Raw genomic sequence first — 16,334 nt, forward strand, 5'->3', positions numbered from 1 at the left:
CATTACTTGCTAACCATTTACATGCAATACCTACTAGAACTGACTTTTTGTTTTTAAAGTGTAAAATAGATTGAAAGGTTTGCGACAAATATTAATTTGTGTACAAACAAACAAAAACTGCAGTCAAGAGCTGTACTAGTCACAAGCCTCTTCCATATAGGAGGAGAAAAGAAGAGAAGGAAAAAAAAGTACAAATGATGATATGATGATAGAAAGTGGTCTCTTTCTATATGGTAGTTATCAAAGACAATGCATAGACTTAGAATACCTGGATGGCAAACTCTGTAAATGCTGGAAACAAACAGCTTTCACATACATGCTCTTTATAGGAGGCCTTTTTTTCCATCAAATGGCTGATGGCATATTAGGGGCACCAGGTGTAAAACTAGCAAAATACTAAGATGGGGCAGTTGTTAATTTACAATTTGAACTATATATACAATATAATGGAATGCATCCCATCCCAAAATGGGTTTATGAAAAAACTGGGCCTTTCAACTCTAGCCTTATGACTCAGATATCATTTTAATGTAAACATAAATAAGCAAGAGACTTTCATGAAAAGTAAAATTTATGGGGCATTTTACAGGAACTATTGAAAAAGCTGCTTAATGGTATTTTTGCTGTTAAAGTAATTTTGTTAGATATCATTGAAACAACATCTGTATATAAAATGTCCTGACAGATACTTCAACATGAAGCTTTGGTGATTTTAAAAGGCCCTTCTTCAATCTGTTAGGAGTTGTACTGCAGAAGCATTGATGCATGCACACATCTGTGTCAGCTGAGACTAGTGATCCAACTGCATGCACATTTCCTTCTTGAGGTATTTTCCATGTTAAACCACTTCAATAACAGTAAGATGAAAAATAGACTAAACAAAGTATTTCGGATAACTCCAAACTGAATAGGAATTAGAATGCCAATATGGCAGTAAAAACTTTTTCTTTTGTTTTTAAATGGGAAAGTCTCTTGTACCAGCAGAATCCTGTATACAGATAGAGAAGGAGGGAATTCACCACATAATTTCTATTAAACAAGAGTTGATTCATCATGTGAGAAGGTACAAATTACAGAAAACATGAATAGTCAATAAAAGAGAAACAACTGGTTTACATGAAAGAAGAGAGAACACTTCAGTCTGAATGCAGTTATTTAGTGAAAGCTGCTACAACAGCCCATAGAACCTCATTCATGTTGGCTTTCATACATTCAACCTCAGGGTCTAAATCCAGAAGTTGCCGCACTCTCTTTGTGGCTAAATCATACTGCTCATCCAGAAGGGGGGCAAAAGCATTCTCCAGAACATCTGAGGCATGGGCTAAATAAACAAGTGCCAGCAAGCGCTTCTCCATGCGATGAGGGTCGTTCACCCATTTGTCAAGAACTGCTTCTTGAACCTTCTTAATGAGGCGTTGTTTGATATTGTTGTTGGTGAGAGGGTGTGTAGTCATGTCAAAAAGAAGGAAGTTTTGTTTTTCTGTGGTCAGTACACCTTTTTCCACTAGATTTTTCGCTAACCGTTCACGGACATTTCGCAATTGGTAATGCAACTTCAATGGGTTCCATGTTTCACCTAAAAAAAAAAAAGAAAAAAGCCAAGAGTCAGGCAAAGTTTAAGCTGTATTATTACAGTGATTCTCCCCCCTGCCTGCTGCAGAATGAGCTGTCAAATTAATATAGCTGACTATTACACTGATATATTGTGCTCATGTCAGTATTTAAAGTTTGGACAAAATGCTACTAAGCCATGTCTTGATTAGGGATATGACAAATAACCACTCTTGTATTGAAGGGAAAGGAAAAACCCCACAACCTCCCCAAACAAAACACCACACACAGCTATGAAGAAAGTTATAAACAAAAATAAGCATCTCCTCCAATCTTGTCCATTTGTCTACTTCCAGGCTTTTATCAATTCAGAAGCTGGAAGAAGTGTCATTGCCATTCTTTCTACCACAGAGATAAGCAACACCTACACTATATGTCCTACTCACTTCTCTATTTCTTCATGTTTACATTCTTCTCTCCCTTCCTGCCCCTACCAGATGAAACAGTAACATGTACTGTGTGGGTGAAGGTGTGTGCATTGCACACAGGCACATGTTGGGCACAGGCTTTGATGTTTCAATAAAAATTTTTTCTAATGTTGTTTTGTAAAGGCAGGAGAACTGGGCACTTCAATGTGTGTGCTTAGAGGAGGGAATTTTAAAAGCACAAAATCAGCATCAACAACTACTGAGAAAGCTAAGGTTGCCAGATGAAAAATCGTTTGCAACTGGTGGGTTAATACAATGCTTATTCTTCAAAACCCACTGGCCTATGGAACTGAGCACAATGTTTATTCTGTAGGAAGAAAAACTGGAAAGCAACCAGCCCAGTTGTGCCAACTTTTACCAGTTCACCAGGTGGTCAGGTATGATTTTGGGGTTGCCAACCACCAGGGACCACCAAAGTGACCCCCAGGACAGAATAATGCATGCATAAAGGGGAGGGAGCATATGTTAATGATTTTAGGGAAATGGTTGTCATATGTGTGTTTATTCCAGGAAAACCAATGAATATGTATGTCAAATATAGTATATAAACAGGAAATTTTTCTGTACTCAGCATGCACAATTTTCAGAGGAGATATCCCCTTGTGCATCCAGCCAAATAAAGAATGCCTGCTTCTTAATGCTATATTGGTGTTAAGGAGGTGGGTTTTTTACTGATTTTTGGTAACAGTTTGGGCGACCCCAGATAGGACCTACTCCTGAATTTCAACTGATCAGAGGGATCACAGGACCTCCAGTCGGCACCAAGGGATTCTTGGGGAGAAGCTGCAATCCCTGGACCAAAGGAAATCAGAGCAAGACCCCTGTTAAGATAAAGGCATTCTTTACTTTAAAGGTGTTAACCGGCCCATAAGGTGCAGCAAAAGCTTCACAGGGCTAGGTTTAAAGGTACCTAAGGTGGGAACAGGGAAGGTCCCTTCTAGGAGCTCCTAAATAGTAATTGGTTTGGAATATCACATGGTTTAAATGGGAAATGGATCATCGAATTAAGAGGGGGCATTCTGGAAAAGTCCCCCCGGGAATGCATATTAAAACTTTGGGGAAAATTGTGGGAGGACCTGTCTTGGTTTGAAAGACAGGTTTCTGCTAAGGAAGGGAGGAGCCTCCCTTGGAATGGAGAATATGACCCCCTTCCCTCCGAATTATTATAACTTTGAAATTAAGGGGCTTTCAGGCAAAGATATGAGAAAAGTAATAACAGTTCTTTACTAGTATCTATAGCAAGGCAGACAGTCAACAACAGTGGCATCGACAACAAACAAAACCAGAAACCAAGTAGCAGCCTTCTTGACTGCAGGCACTTTCCCCTTTGGTATAGTTCTGGTCACAGCCGGCAGGGGCGCTGGTGGCTCCCCAGCTGGGCAGGGCGTGAGCAATGATTCCCCAGCGGCTGCAGGGGGCGCTGTGGCACGAGTGCGATCATCTCTCTCACGTGGACAATGGCGGGCGCGCCAGCGTAAGGGATGGGAAACGGGCTTCCTTTACGAACTCACAGGGGCAGCCAATCCTGGTGCCCCCTCTGGACAGCAAAAAGAGCTGTAGCAGGAACTTCGGAAGCAGCAAGCTGGAACATCTGGGACGAGAAAAATCCCGGAGTAGTGGATGAGATGTATCAGAAACTCCTCAGCTGTAGCTGGAACCGCAGGGCGTCCCGGCAGGCAGGAGGTGAAAGGCTACAGTGTAGCAAAAAACCCAGAGCAGTGGCAAAGAAACGGCGGAGGCTGGGCAGTGGCAGCCCAGCTCCCAAGCAGGGCAGGGAGAGGCTCCCCGGGATTTCTCACCGGCGCTGGCTGGTCCCTGCGTCCGGACTGTGCAGAGGGGGGCAACGCCTGGCGGGAAACGAGGGTGTTCCCGTGTCCTGGCACGGCACGCACTGGCTCTGGGCTTCCCAACAGCAGAGCAGCAGAGAAGTAAGCCGGCAAGCCCAGTCACAGTGCCGAAGCAAAAGAAACAAAAAGAAACAGGGAAAACCCACAGAAGCAGCAGCATCCCTGGTCAGAGATACCGGCCGCATGGCCAGTCGAACAGCCCGCCTGGAAGGAAAGGGCTGCCCCTTGCCCTGCCCCCAACTCTCTCCCGACCCCCCGGCCTGGCTTCCACTCATCGCGATACTCCTCCCGGAGCCAGGGAAGATGGGGGGGGGGGGGTGGGGGAGGGGGGCAGCGGCCACCCCAGAAATAAGAAAAACAGAACAAAACCCCCAAAAATGATATGGGATAATAAACCATCCCCAAGACAGGACCCCTCACTCAGAAACAATTGGTTGAGAATTGTAATGGTAGCTGAAGTATACTTTGGCAATTTGTATTGTAATAATTGGTGGCTGAAGTACACTTTGGCAATCTGTAATTTGGCCGGTTTGGCCAAATTTAGAAATATATCCTCTGAGAGAAGGCAGGAACAAACCACCCCTCCCCCACCAGGTTCGGGAAAAAAAAGAAACTTTTTCCTCGAAGGAAAGAGATTAAAACTATTTATTTAACAAACACACGAGAAAAGGATAATAATGCTAAATAATAAAATCTCTCACTGTGGAGAAAAAAAAACCTGGGAAAATGTTAGAGTCCTCCCTTTGGTCTCCCTCCTCCTTGGAGCTGGGACTTGGCCCAGGGCCAGGCCCTCTGTGCTCAGTGAAAAGTCCTCCCGATGTGTTCTGATATTGAAGCAGTCCAGCAGAAAAAGGGAGAAAATCTGAAATTCCAAGAAAAAACAAGTTCAACTCTCTGGAGGAAAAAAACCCCCGAAAAACTGGCTGAACCAAGCAAGCAGGGTGATTCTCTGTGGGGTATGCCCAGCCCCTGCCCTGGAGGGATCCTGCTGAGATAAGAGATTTCGCAATCGCCCAGCAGGACTCCCTGGAAAGGCAACCACTTCTTTGGTCATGGCGAGAAAAGACAGACCCACAATCCTTTAGGAGACCCTATGCAGATCCTTCATAACCCATTGGCCTGTACCCATCCCAGATCCTCTGTAACCCATTGGTCCTTTACCGATCCCCCGTACCCCTATAAAAGCAAGCCCTCTGGCCCCTGTGGCTCAGAGAGGGTTCTCGTCCCTGGCTTTCCCCTTCGCCGGAGGGGACCAACAATAAAGCTACCTTCGTGCGGAACCAGCCACACGAACCTCTTGTCTCTCTCTCTGGTCTGGCTTGGCCTGGAGGCTGCCCTGCAGAGCTGAGCTGAAATCACGAGCTGATAATCACTGAAGAGCTGACAGTCTCTGCAAGGGCCCTCCTGCCAGCAGCTGAGGGAAGACACCGGGCCTCGGGAAGGCGATTCCTTTCGGGACCATCTCCCCGGACCGGTCACCTCTTCCTGGGTCAGAGCCGCTGACCTCACCACCAGCTGAAACAATTCTCCACTCCTCTCCCACCGCAGCAGAACGCAGAAGCCAAAAAAAATGCAGAGAACGAGAGTGTTATCTCTGTCTGTGTCCTTGAGGGTTTCTTTTCTCTCTCCGCTCAGGCTCAGTTTAAAAGCATAGAAAGGTATATATACTAATTTCTGGGCATAGTGCAGCAATAGAGAATATAACATCAAGTTACCCCAAGACAAAGGGGGACATTGGAAAAGGTCAGGGGAAATCAGACAGGAAACCAAAACCTGGCTCTTCAAACTACCACGCTCATGACCTTAAGCAAAGATGAAGAATTTCCCTGAAGGGGATCAAGGGAATCATCCTCAGCTGAGCCTCTGGTTACATTATTGCTGGGGAATGAAAAGGTAAATTTTTTAATTGATACAGGAGCAACTTATTCGGTACTGAATACGTGCAGAGGAAAATTTAGCTTGGAACCTCTAAGTGTTGTGGGTGCGACATGGAGGAAAGAGAACAGGCCTTTTATACAACCATTACTATTTAAATTAAGAAAATGGTGGAGAACACCAATTCTTGTATATTCCTGAATGTCCAATCCCCTTGTTGGGGAGAGATTTATTGGGAAAATTGAATGCTCAAATAACTTTCCAGGATGGGGAAATACAAATTCAAATACCCAAATCAAAAGCTGTTGAGGCAAAGATTTTTATGTTACAGGAATTAAATGAGGTGGAAGAAATCCCAGAGGAGGTAGAGAATGCTGTAACCCCACTGGCATGAGCAACTGAGATGCCTGGATGATCAAATGTGGCCAAACTGGTGAGGATTACTCTCAAACATGAAGCCAGACCGGTAACACAAAAACAATATCCTATTAAGTGGGAGGCAAAGAAAAAGTTGGAGAAACTTACAGAAAAATTTTTAGAATATGAGTTATGGAAAGAGTGTGAATCAGAATATAATACATCAATATTACAAGTTAAAAAGCAAAAAAGCAAAATGGGGAATATTAATTTGGTACAAGATTTAAGGGCCATTAATAAAATAGTACCTGATATTCATCCAGTAGCAGCTAATCTGTACACACTCTTGACAGCACTGAAAGGGGAATACAAATGGTTCACAGTGCTGGATCTAAAGGATGCCTTTTTCTGTAATACCTCTTGACCCAGATAGTTAGAAATTGTTTGCTTTTGAGTGGGAGAATCCAAACACTGGGCAGAAGGCACAACTAACATGGACTCTGCTACTCCAGGGCTTCAAAAGCCCCATATATTTAACTATCAGTTGGCAAAAGAAATTGGAAAGTTGGAAAATCTGGACAGAATTTTACTACAATGTGTAGATGATATTCTGCCAGTAACCAAGACTGAAAGGAAGTGGCTTGATACTACTGGAAGTCTGTTAAATTTCTTGGGATAATCTGGATACAGGGTGTCAAAGCAAATGGCAAAAATAGGCAAAGAAGCAGTAATATATCTTGGTTTTGAGATCTTGCAGGGAAAAAGAAGCTTGGGAAGTAGCTGAAAAGAAGCCATTTGCCACACTCCGGAGTCAAGGACTATAAGAGTTCTACAAGCATTCTTAGGTATGGCCGGATGGTGTCAGTTATAGATTGCCAACTGTGGGGTACTGGTGAAACCCTTGTATGATCCTTCACCGAAAAATACTTGGTATGGACTCCTGATAGTCAGAGGGCCTTTGAAGCCCTAAAAAGAGCCTTAATGGAAAACCCTGCCCTGGGACTCCCAGACTCAACCAAACCATTTGAGTTATTTGTTCTTGAAAGGATGCACCTGGCACTAGGGGTACTGGCACAGCATTTGGGGTCATGGAAGCAGCCTGTGAGGTACTTTTCCCAACAACTGGAAAATGCGAGTAAAGGATGTCCTGGATAACTCAAGAGCGGTGGTAGCTGCAGAGCTTTGATTCCAGGAAGCACAAAAGCTGATATGTGCCCCACATGGTAATAGCTGGTTTGGAACAAAAAGGAGGACATTTGATATCGCCAGCAGGATGCTGAAATACCAAGTTGCCCTATTGGAGCAATACAATGTTGAGCTTAAAGTAACCACTACTTTGGACCCAGACATGGTTCTTCAGGCTTCAGAAGAAGCCCAGAGACCTTTGTACCATGACTGCCTGGTAACCATTGAACAAGTGTGTTCTGGCAGACCAGATCTCAAGAGCAATCCCATCCAGGACCCAGAACTGGACCTGTACACTGGTGGGAGCAGCATGGTACGAAATAGAAGACAGGCAGCAGGGTATGCAGCGGGAACCTTGACCCAGGTAATAGAAGCCCAGGCTTTACCTTTTAACACATCTGCACAAAAAGCAGAATGAATGACCTTACACTGAGTGCTAGAAATCACCAAAGGAAAAAGGGTAAACATATGGACAGATTTAAAATATGTTTTTGGAATAATGCACACCCATGAAACCATATGGAAGGAAAGGGGATTGTTATCAGCACAGAGGTCTCCTATTGAGTACAAAGAAGAAATTAGTCAACTACTACAGTGTGCAAAAGCCAAAAGAAGTGGCTCTGATGCACTTGTAAAGCCCATCAGTTTGGAGACTCCCCATTTAACACAGGGAATCGATTAGCTAACAAAACAGCTAAAGAGGTTACTGAACAAGGTATCCTTGTACTAATACCTAGCAAAAAGTTAAATGTCCTGGAACAAAAACCAAATTATCATAGTCAGGACAGGCGGTTAGCCCCATCATTAGAAGCTACAGAAAATCCCAGCAGATGATTGGTAACCTCATGTGGGCAGGTAATTGTACCTCCACAATTAATGTAGAAGATAACAGAACTAAAACATCAGGAAACACATTAGGAAATACAGAATATGGTAACTAGTTTACCAGGGAATATAGTAAGCACAAAAATGACAGAAATTAATAGCTCCATTATTAAAAAATATGGTCTTTGTTTGCAAAATAATCCCAAGAAGGGAAGAAGGTCGCCTCCGGGGCTAGTAAAACAGGGGAATTCACCAGGTGATTATTGGCAAATTGATTTTTCAGAACTGCCCAGGCAGAATGGGGACTGGTACATTTTGGTATTGGTAGATACTTTTTCTAGATGGCCAGAAGCTTTCCCATGTTGCACCAACAAGGCAAGGGAAGTCTCAAAAGTTTTGCTGAAATTAATACCACTGGGACTAACTCTTTTAAGTCTTGAAAGTCACATTGTTATCAACAGATCATTGGGACTAGACTTGCATGTACATCCTTTCCAACCAGGAGATACGGTGTACGTCAGAACCTGGAATTTTGGACCAATCCAGGAGAAGTGGAAGGGGCCATATCGAGTCCTCCTGGTAACCTACACTGCACTCAAGGTAGAAGGAATCAAGCACTGCCTTCATCACATGTGGGTAAAACCAGCAACCACACATTAAACACAGCAGAAACAAGACCAACTAACACCATGGAGTTTGTGGGGTTTTTTTTTTTACATAAACCTTACTGTTTTAGGTATAGAATATGATTTTTAGGGGGATACTATTTACTGGATCTAAATTAAGATGATGAATAATTGCATATTTGTAATAATAATAGAAACCATGTTAACCTCTTGGAAGGTGTTGGAGGTTAGGGTATTTTTCCTTTTGTTTTTCTTTCTCTTAAGGAATTTTCCCCCATTTTGTTGCTAAGGGACAATAATGACCTTAAGAGACACAAAAGAAGTTGCCAAGCTCAGGGGAGGAGGGCATCTGGCTGCACTTCTCTTATCTAAGGCTTTCTCTCGGAGGGGCAGAGATACCTTGAGAATTGGGCTGGGAAAAAAAAGGGGCTGGGGCAGCTGCTAGCTCCTTCTTGCTCTCTCGGCTTCGGAGGAGGACGGTCGGAGCTGCCGCTTGGCGGGGAGGAATTCGCTGCCGCCACCGGAGCCCAGCCCGGTCCTGCTTCTTCTGCCGTGGGGTGAGCCTCTGCTCGTGAGAGCAGCCACTGAACTGGGACCTTATTAACACCCTACCTCACTAAAAAGAGGACTTTCACCATCTGCTCGGGTGCCTCAGGGGAAAACCCCGGGATCCCAAGCCCTTTCCCCTCCCAGGGAGCCTTTTCCCTGCCCTGCTTGTGAATCAGGGGGATGGGAAGCAGAAGAATTAGTTTGTTAGACACAATGCATCTAGCTTGGTCAGCATACCAAAGCAGGAAGAAAAGAGACCACTGATAAGGGCAGGGGGAGTCTCGGACAGACATCCTGTGCTCAACCCAAAACTAGCTCAAACCAGTCTCGAAGCTTGAACTCGGGCCAGGGGTATAAAGAGCATGCGCAGGGAGGAAAGGTGAAAAGTTCAGGATGAGGAAGACTCCTGACTTCATCTGAGGAAGACCCTCGGAGACCCCTGCCCAAGACCAACAGACAACACTGCGCACGCGCAACATGGATGTAAATGACTTTTGGGTTCATTATAATACGAAGCGAGGCTGGGCGGGGCTAGGTGATGAATATATATAGGCGTATTGGGAAACTTAATGAATATGGAACTTGTAACCCTATATATGCCAAGCTGAATGCAGCTGTCGGTACGCATGGTTTTGGAGGAGCGATCCCCCATGTGTCCCAGTGCTGGAATAAACATACCTACTTTACTACTTATTTAGTAGTGGAGTCTTTTCCGCTCATCACTTGGGAGCCGGGCTGCTGCTACCCCGCCCCCACCATTTTTGGTTTTTTTACCACCCTTCTGGGTTTTTGCTACACTGTAGCTCTGCACCCCCTGCCCTGCCGGGATGCCCCGCCGTTCCAGCTACAGCTGCCGAGTTTCTGATACCCTCATCTACCACTCCGGGACTTTGCTCATTCCTGCCTTCCCAACTTGCTACTCCGAGGTTCCTGCTACAGCTCCTTTTGCTATCCATAAGGGGCACCAGGATCGGGTCCCCCTGTGAGTTCGTAAAGGAAGCAAGCCCTTTCTCCATCCATCTCTGCTGGCTGCGTCCGCCATTACCGCGTGGAGAGAGACGGCCGAAACTCGCACCACAGTCCCCCCTGCAGCCGCTGGGGAATCATCGCACATGTCCTGCCCTGCTGGGGAGCCACCAGCGCCCCTGTCGGCTGCGACTGTAACTACACCAAAGGGGAAAGTGCCTGCAGTCAAGAAGGCTGCTATTGGTTTCTGGTTTTGTTTGTTGTCGATGCCACTGTTGTTGACTGTCTGCCTTGTTATAGATACTAGTAAAGAACTGTTATTACTTTTCTCATATCTTTGCCTGAAAGCCCCTTAATTTCAAAGTTATAATAATTCGGAGGGAAGGGGGTCATATTCTCCATTCCAAGGGAGGCTCCTCCCTTCCTTAGCAGAAACCTGTCTTTCAAACCAAGACAGAAGGGGAAATTTAGTGCAAGATTTTGGCTAATTACAGAATGTAACTTCTATAACAGCTTGCTTACCAACACCAACCTCTGCAGAAAATCCAGTTCCATGGGGTGTCTTAGTCAGCAATCTGACAAAAATTTGGGAACACATGGGAAGGAAATAGTACCCATGCCAATTGGACAGGGATGGAAGGAGAATATTCCTTACAATGGACACATAAGAACAATACTGGTCAGAATTGTAATATCTCAAATCCGGATCTGAAAATAATTTCAGGAACTATTTATCGGCTGACAGATTGCACTAATACCCCTTTGGGATATCAAATACCAGAAGTATGGAATATACCTCTGTCATAGGTTAGCAAGCATAGTCCCGGAAAGGGATGTCCTTGCTAAGGGGTGCTTACAGTTTCCTCTGGGAACTGATAGAACCTATCAGCTGGCCAGTTTGAATATGGACAATTCTCTAAGCTACTTAAAGTTGTGATCGCCTCTGTGATCCACACTTAAGAATAGACAAACTCCCCCCCAAGCTCTCTCTCGTTTCTGGTGCTGGGACAGGTGGCTGCAGGCCCCGTGTGGGGGCCAGTGGGCCCGGCCCAGGCCCTGCTTGGGCCAGGCCGGGCTGGGCCACGGCCATCCTGGAGTCGATGGACCTGTTCCAGCCGTGGAACCCCCCCCACTGCCTTGCTGTGGGCAGCCGGAGCGGCTTGGCTCTCCCCCCTCTCCACTTCGATAAGAAAAATTCAACATTCCAGCTGCAAAGCTGCAAGGCCTAGGTGAGATTAACCCTTTTATTGCTGTGAAGAGCGGAAAACCTGAGGGAAGAGAGAGAGGAGATGCTTAAAGCTGAAATCCTGTTGTGAAGCTATGATATATCAGAGTATCCCGTTGTAATTTCATGAAGATATGGGGGGTGGAGTGTTCAACTCGTAAGCAAAAGCACCTGCGCTGAGATAGGCAGATGCTGACGCAGCTGTAATTTCATGAGAAGTTTGGACAGGGAGAGATGGACCAGATGAGGACTTTTGCTCCAAACGGGAAAGGAGAAAACCTCAGTTCCTAGAGATGCTCCCAGAGGTAGTCCTAACGATGAAGATGAGGAAGACCCTTTGCTCCCAGGGAAGGAGAAGGGCCTCTGTTTTTTGTTTCTGAACAGCTCAACCTTAAAATTGTACCCCAAAAAACTTCAAGAGTGGACCCTCGAAAGCAGTTGCGGGAAAAGCTGCAAGTCGGGGGAAGGGACTCACATCTCACATACGAGCAGAGACTCCAGCAGAGACTCCTCTTCCTAAATGGACTGAACAATATTTGGAAGTGGGCGGCTGTCTCGTTGTGATAATGTTTTCATAGCACAAGCAAGAAGAGACTTCTCTTTCTAAATGGACTGAACAAGGTTATTATGGAAGTGGTAAACAGACTGAACATCTTAAGGGTTGTCTTTGAACATTGTCAGTGGGAGAAGGGAGGAAGGTGGGAGGAGGAGAAGAGTTCTGAAGGTGGTATAATTTTTTTCCCCTCTTTTAGGTCTGTTAATAAACTTCTTTATATTCTTTCAAGTTTGGTGCCTGCTTTGCATTTCTCCTAATTCTTATCTCACAGAAGATAAACAGTAATGAGTATTTTAGACCAAACCACTACACTAAATTGGTGTTTCTGCCCGGTTACAAACCCAACCCGCGACAACCTCAAACAGCACAATGAGAATATATCCAGTCAGTTCAGTGGTGTCTAGATTGGGAAGGTTGTCCAGACCTCCCAGAGGACCCCTCACAGGTAGGTATAAAATATCCTGATTTAATAAGGTCAAGGCAAAAGGATCCAAGGAGAAAGGAAAAGTGGAATTGCACTCAAATATACACTCGTACTAGTAGGAATCCTGAGGTACAGCAGCTCATGACTGTGGCCCAGGCTCTAAGGTTGACATGTATTTGTAGAAATTATTTTTCCTTTCTTAATGACACCTGGTCTCACCTAACAAACAACGATGTAGGAAACAGAGGAGTAAAAACTTCTGCAGTTAGGGGAGGATTTGATTTACAACCATGGAAGAAGCTAGGTTTGGTATAATTGACAGAGATTTATAGACCTTAGGCACAAGCCTGTGTTTCTATAGTTATAAGTAAATGGGTGTTATGGTGAAGGGTTTTAAGTATAATAATGTGATTTTATAGGTTAAGAATTTATATGTTGTAAAAGTAGTCTCTGTGTGGACATGACATGACAGGCTATTGGGTAAGACACAACCGCACTGCGGTGAAAAATAGCATAGGTGATAGGTCGTAAAGTCAAAACAAAGTTTCGTTTTAAGTGCCTACTGGATTAGAAAGTTATAAATTGCTGTGTAGCCCTTTGTCTTGTGACTATTCACCATTACTCTGATGTATTGCAAATCTCATGCCTCGAGACTGATGCCTTATTTGCAATAAATCCTGTGTAATTGCATAGTCCCATCTCTCTTTAATAAGAACTCCGACAGCAGTACACAAATTAGGCACCAATACAACGAGACTTGGAGAGATATAGACTGTCAGCAGGACACAGTAAAATCATTAGGACCCGTAGTATGGGTAGGAAATAATGGAATTTGGACCATACATTTGCCCTTGGGAGAATCAAGAGTACAATGGACACTGGGAGTATTAATGTTATGTCCCTTGTGGAAGGAGTCACTATGGGATCCCGTATCTTCGGGTCTACTGTCGGATTATTCAATTAAGGGACGGGACTATCCAATTACTCAGGATTTATTGTTTGAGATAACAAAATGCATCAGTCTCGAAGCAGAAGATTTTACAATACCTCCAAATAATGGCCGATAGTCACAAGATTTAGAGTTCCATCGTAATTTATAACTTTCTAATCCAATAGGCACTTAAAACGACACTTTGTTTTGACTTTTTAACCTACCACCTGTGGCACTTCTCACTGCAATGCAGCTGCATCTTGACCAATAAATTCTCATGTCACGTACACACAGATGTTTCTATTATATCATCTACATTCTTAAACTATATAAAATCACATTATTGTATTTAAAAACCCTCCACAAGAACACCCAGTGTACATTTTTACTTATAACTATAGGAACACAGGCTTGTGATCCTCTTGCTTAATGGTCTATAAATCTCTGTCAATTAAGCCAGACCTAGTCTTTTCCAGGGTTGTAAATCAAAACCTCCTTTAATTACAGGAGTTTCTACTCTTCTGTCTCCCACAAGTCACCCCGGGAACCTGACTATGGGGGAAAGTTAAACGTGATGAAACTTGGAAACATCCCAGTATGGGAACTATAGTGGGATGGATTTTAGAATCCATCTTTACTCCTCAAATATCTACCTTTAGGAACAGACTAGCCATACAAATTTTGACTCTACAAATGGAAACTTTAGTGAATGCAACTCAATTGGGGTTGTAGCAGGACATTCCCCTACCACAGGAGGGCTTATCTGTTCTGCCTATCAGCTGGTGCGATAGCTCAGGGCATCTTCCCCCTCACATGAATTTGCTAATTGGTGAGATAACCCAGGCCGGACATCTGTCTGCTAGTGAGTAATTTCTGGTGCCATGGAGGTGGCATTCCCAGTTGCCAATAAACATCTTGCCTTGAGAGCAAGATTGAAGGAAGATAAGCTAGAATTTCTGACTGACAGACACTTCACTTTACAAACTATAAAAGCTACACAAAACTTTCACAAAGCAGACGTCTTCTGCACATTCCCTGGAAACGTGTGGGGCTTTTTCCGAAGTTGGGATGCTTACTTTGTGGTTACTCTTCTGGAGGTTGAGTGAAAGGACTCTATGTGTACCCCATCATCAGTTGGTGGTAAGTTACATTGATTCCTAATCTTTACTATTTCTTTGCTAGCTCTAATATAGGTACCCTTATGTTGTGCACTGTTTTATGTAATCTACTAGTAGTTCTTTAACTCTGTTTAAGGCCTTTTGTCTGTTAATCTTCTGTCTATTCAATAAATAACTCATTTTTTTAATAGACCTGATTGGTCATTCTTGAGAACTTGTGAGCCAGAGCGATTTAGGTGCAGGTCACCTGAGTAAAGCTACTGCCAAAAATCTGAACCTAAGGCAGGGCTGGTCTAAAGGCTCTCACTCAATCTATAACAGGGGTTTACTGAAATAAAGGAACAACTGCAAGATTGGCTTTAGACCTATTGCTGTTACATGAACATGGAGTATGTGGTTATGTGAATTTAAACAATACTTGTTGTGTGTACATTCTGAATGTGACTGCTAAATTGGATGATCAGATAGAGAGGATAAAATTGGTTGCTGCATCTTGCAGAGAATTAAGGGCAGGATTAGAAAGTAAATGGTTCAATAAAATATTTTAAAAATTTGGATTTTCTCTGACTGGTTTGTTGGCCTCACTTTTGCAAAGTATAATTGCGATCATAGTAATAATTGTGATTATGATACTTGCTTTAAGCTGCATAAAAACCATGATTGCTAATGCAACGCAAGGAACTTATATGATGTTAGTAAAAAAAGCAAAGTGAGGCTTATGAAGGCTTGAAGGGAAGAGAAGCTTCACAAGCCTCAAAGGGGGGGAATGTTGCCAGATGAAAAATCGTTTGCACCTGGTGGGCTAATACCATGCTTATTCTTCAAAAACTACTGGCCTATTGTGACAGGATCTTTCACCCCGATACATAAAAATCCTCTCTGTTTTCCCCCATGGCTCAGTGTCTTGGGGTGACTTTATGATGTGTATCCCCTATCGCCGCTCTATGCCCGGACATGATTCCTGTGCCTGTCTGTGTCTTTAAAACTGGGTGTGAGAGAAAGAAAAAAGCCAGATGAACTTTCAAAGCAGTTTGTGCTCCAAGGTCACTCTATCTCCTCTGTGTGCTTCTGAGGCAGCAAGAGTGGAGGAAGCACCTTCCTGCTTTTCCCGGCTCTTGGTTCCTTTTCTTGGGAGACGGAGAGTTAAACTCCTTTGTTTTCCTGGGACTTCAGTTTCTTCTTCTTCTCTTCTGGACTGTGCAACAATACAAGAACACACCAGGAGACCTTACGTCTCCGGCCTGGAGGGGCCTATGCCAAAAACCCAGCTCCGAAGAGGACAGAGAGAGACCACACCCAGAGAAAGGACTCTAAAATCTTCCCAGGTTTCTCTCCACAGCGAGAGGTTTTATTATTTAGCATTATTTTTCCCCATTGTGCATTGTGTCTGTTAAATAATATGTTTTTTTCCTTTCACTTTCCTCCGAGGAAAATTTTTCCCAAACCAGGTGGGGGAGGGGTAGCTGAAACCTGCCTTCTATCAGAGGATGTTCATTCTGGATGTTCCTCCGAATTTGTCTCAAACTGGGACACTCAGTCAAGCTGGAATAGCTTGCCTTGTGGTGAATTATCTCAGCTGAAAAACATCCTTAGTCAGCAATAAACATCCTGCCCTGAATGCATGGGAAAGGATAAGCAAAAATTCGTGACTGACAGATCCAGCACTTTTACAAACTATAAAAGACCACTATAATTTTCATAAAATCAGAAATCTCTTACATACTCTCTGAGCGTGTGGGGAGTTCTCCTCAAAGTTGAGATGTTGACCTCGAGTTACTCTTGTGGAAGTTGAGTGAAAGGAGACTTCTGTA

The 16,334-nt window shown here is 43.9% G+C and overlaps 1 protein-coding gene across 1 annotated transcript in view; it reads right to left on the reverse strand.

The window, feature by feature from the left end:
• Window positions 1-587: 587 nt before the first annotated feature.
• Window positions 588-16,334, reverse strand: part of LOC116437346 (Golgi phosphoprotein 3) — a 137,838-nt gene continuing 122,091 nt past the window's right edge. The window contains exon 4 of the mRNA XM_032095018.1: window positions 588-1,576. Coding sequence (XP_031950909.1) covers window positions 1,152-1,576 — 425 coding nt within the window. The 3' untranslated portion in view covers window positions 588-1,151. The remainder of the gene's footprint in view (window positions 1,577-16,334) is intronic.

This window comes from Corvus moneduloides, chromosome W (genome assembly GCF_009650955.1).
Source record: "Corvus moneduloides isolate bCorMon1 chromosome W, bCorMon1.pri, whole genome shotgun sequence".
Lineage (NCBI taxonomy): Eukaryota > Metazoa > Chordata > Aves > Passeriformes > Corvidae > Corvus > Corvus moneduloides.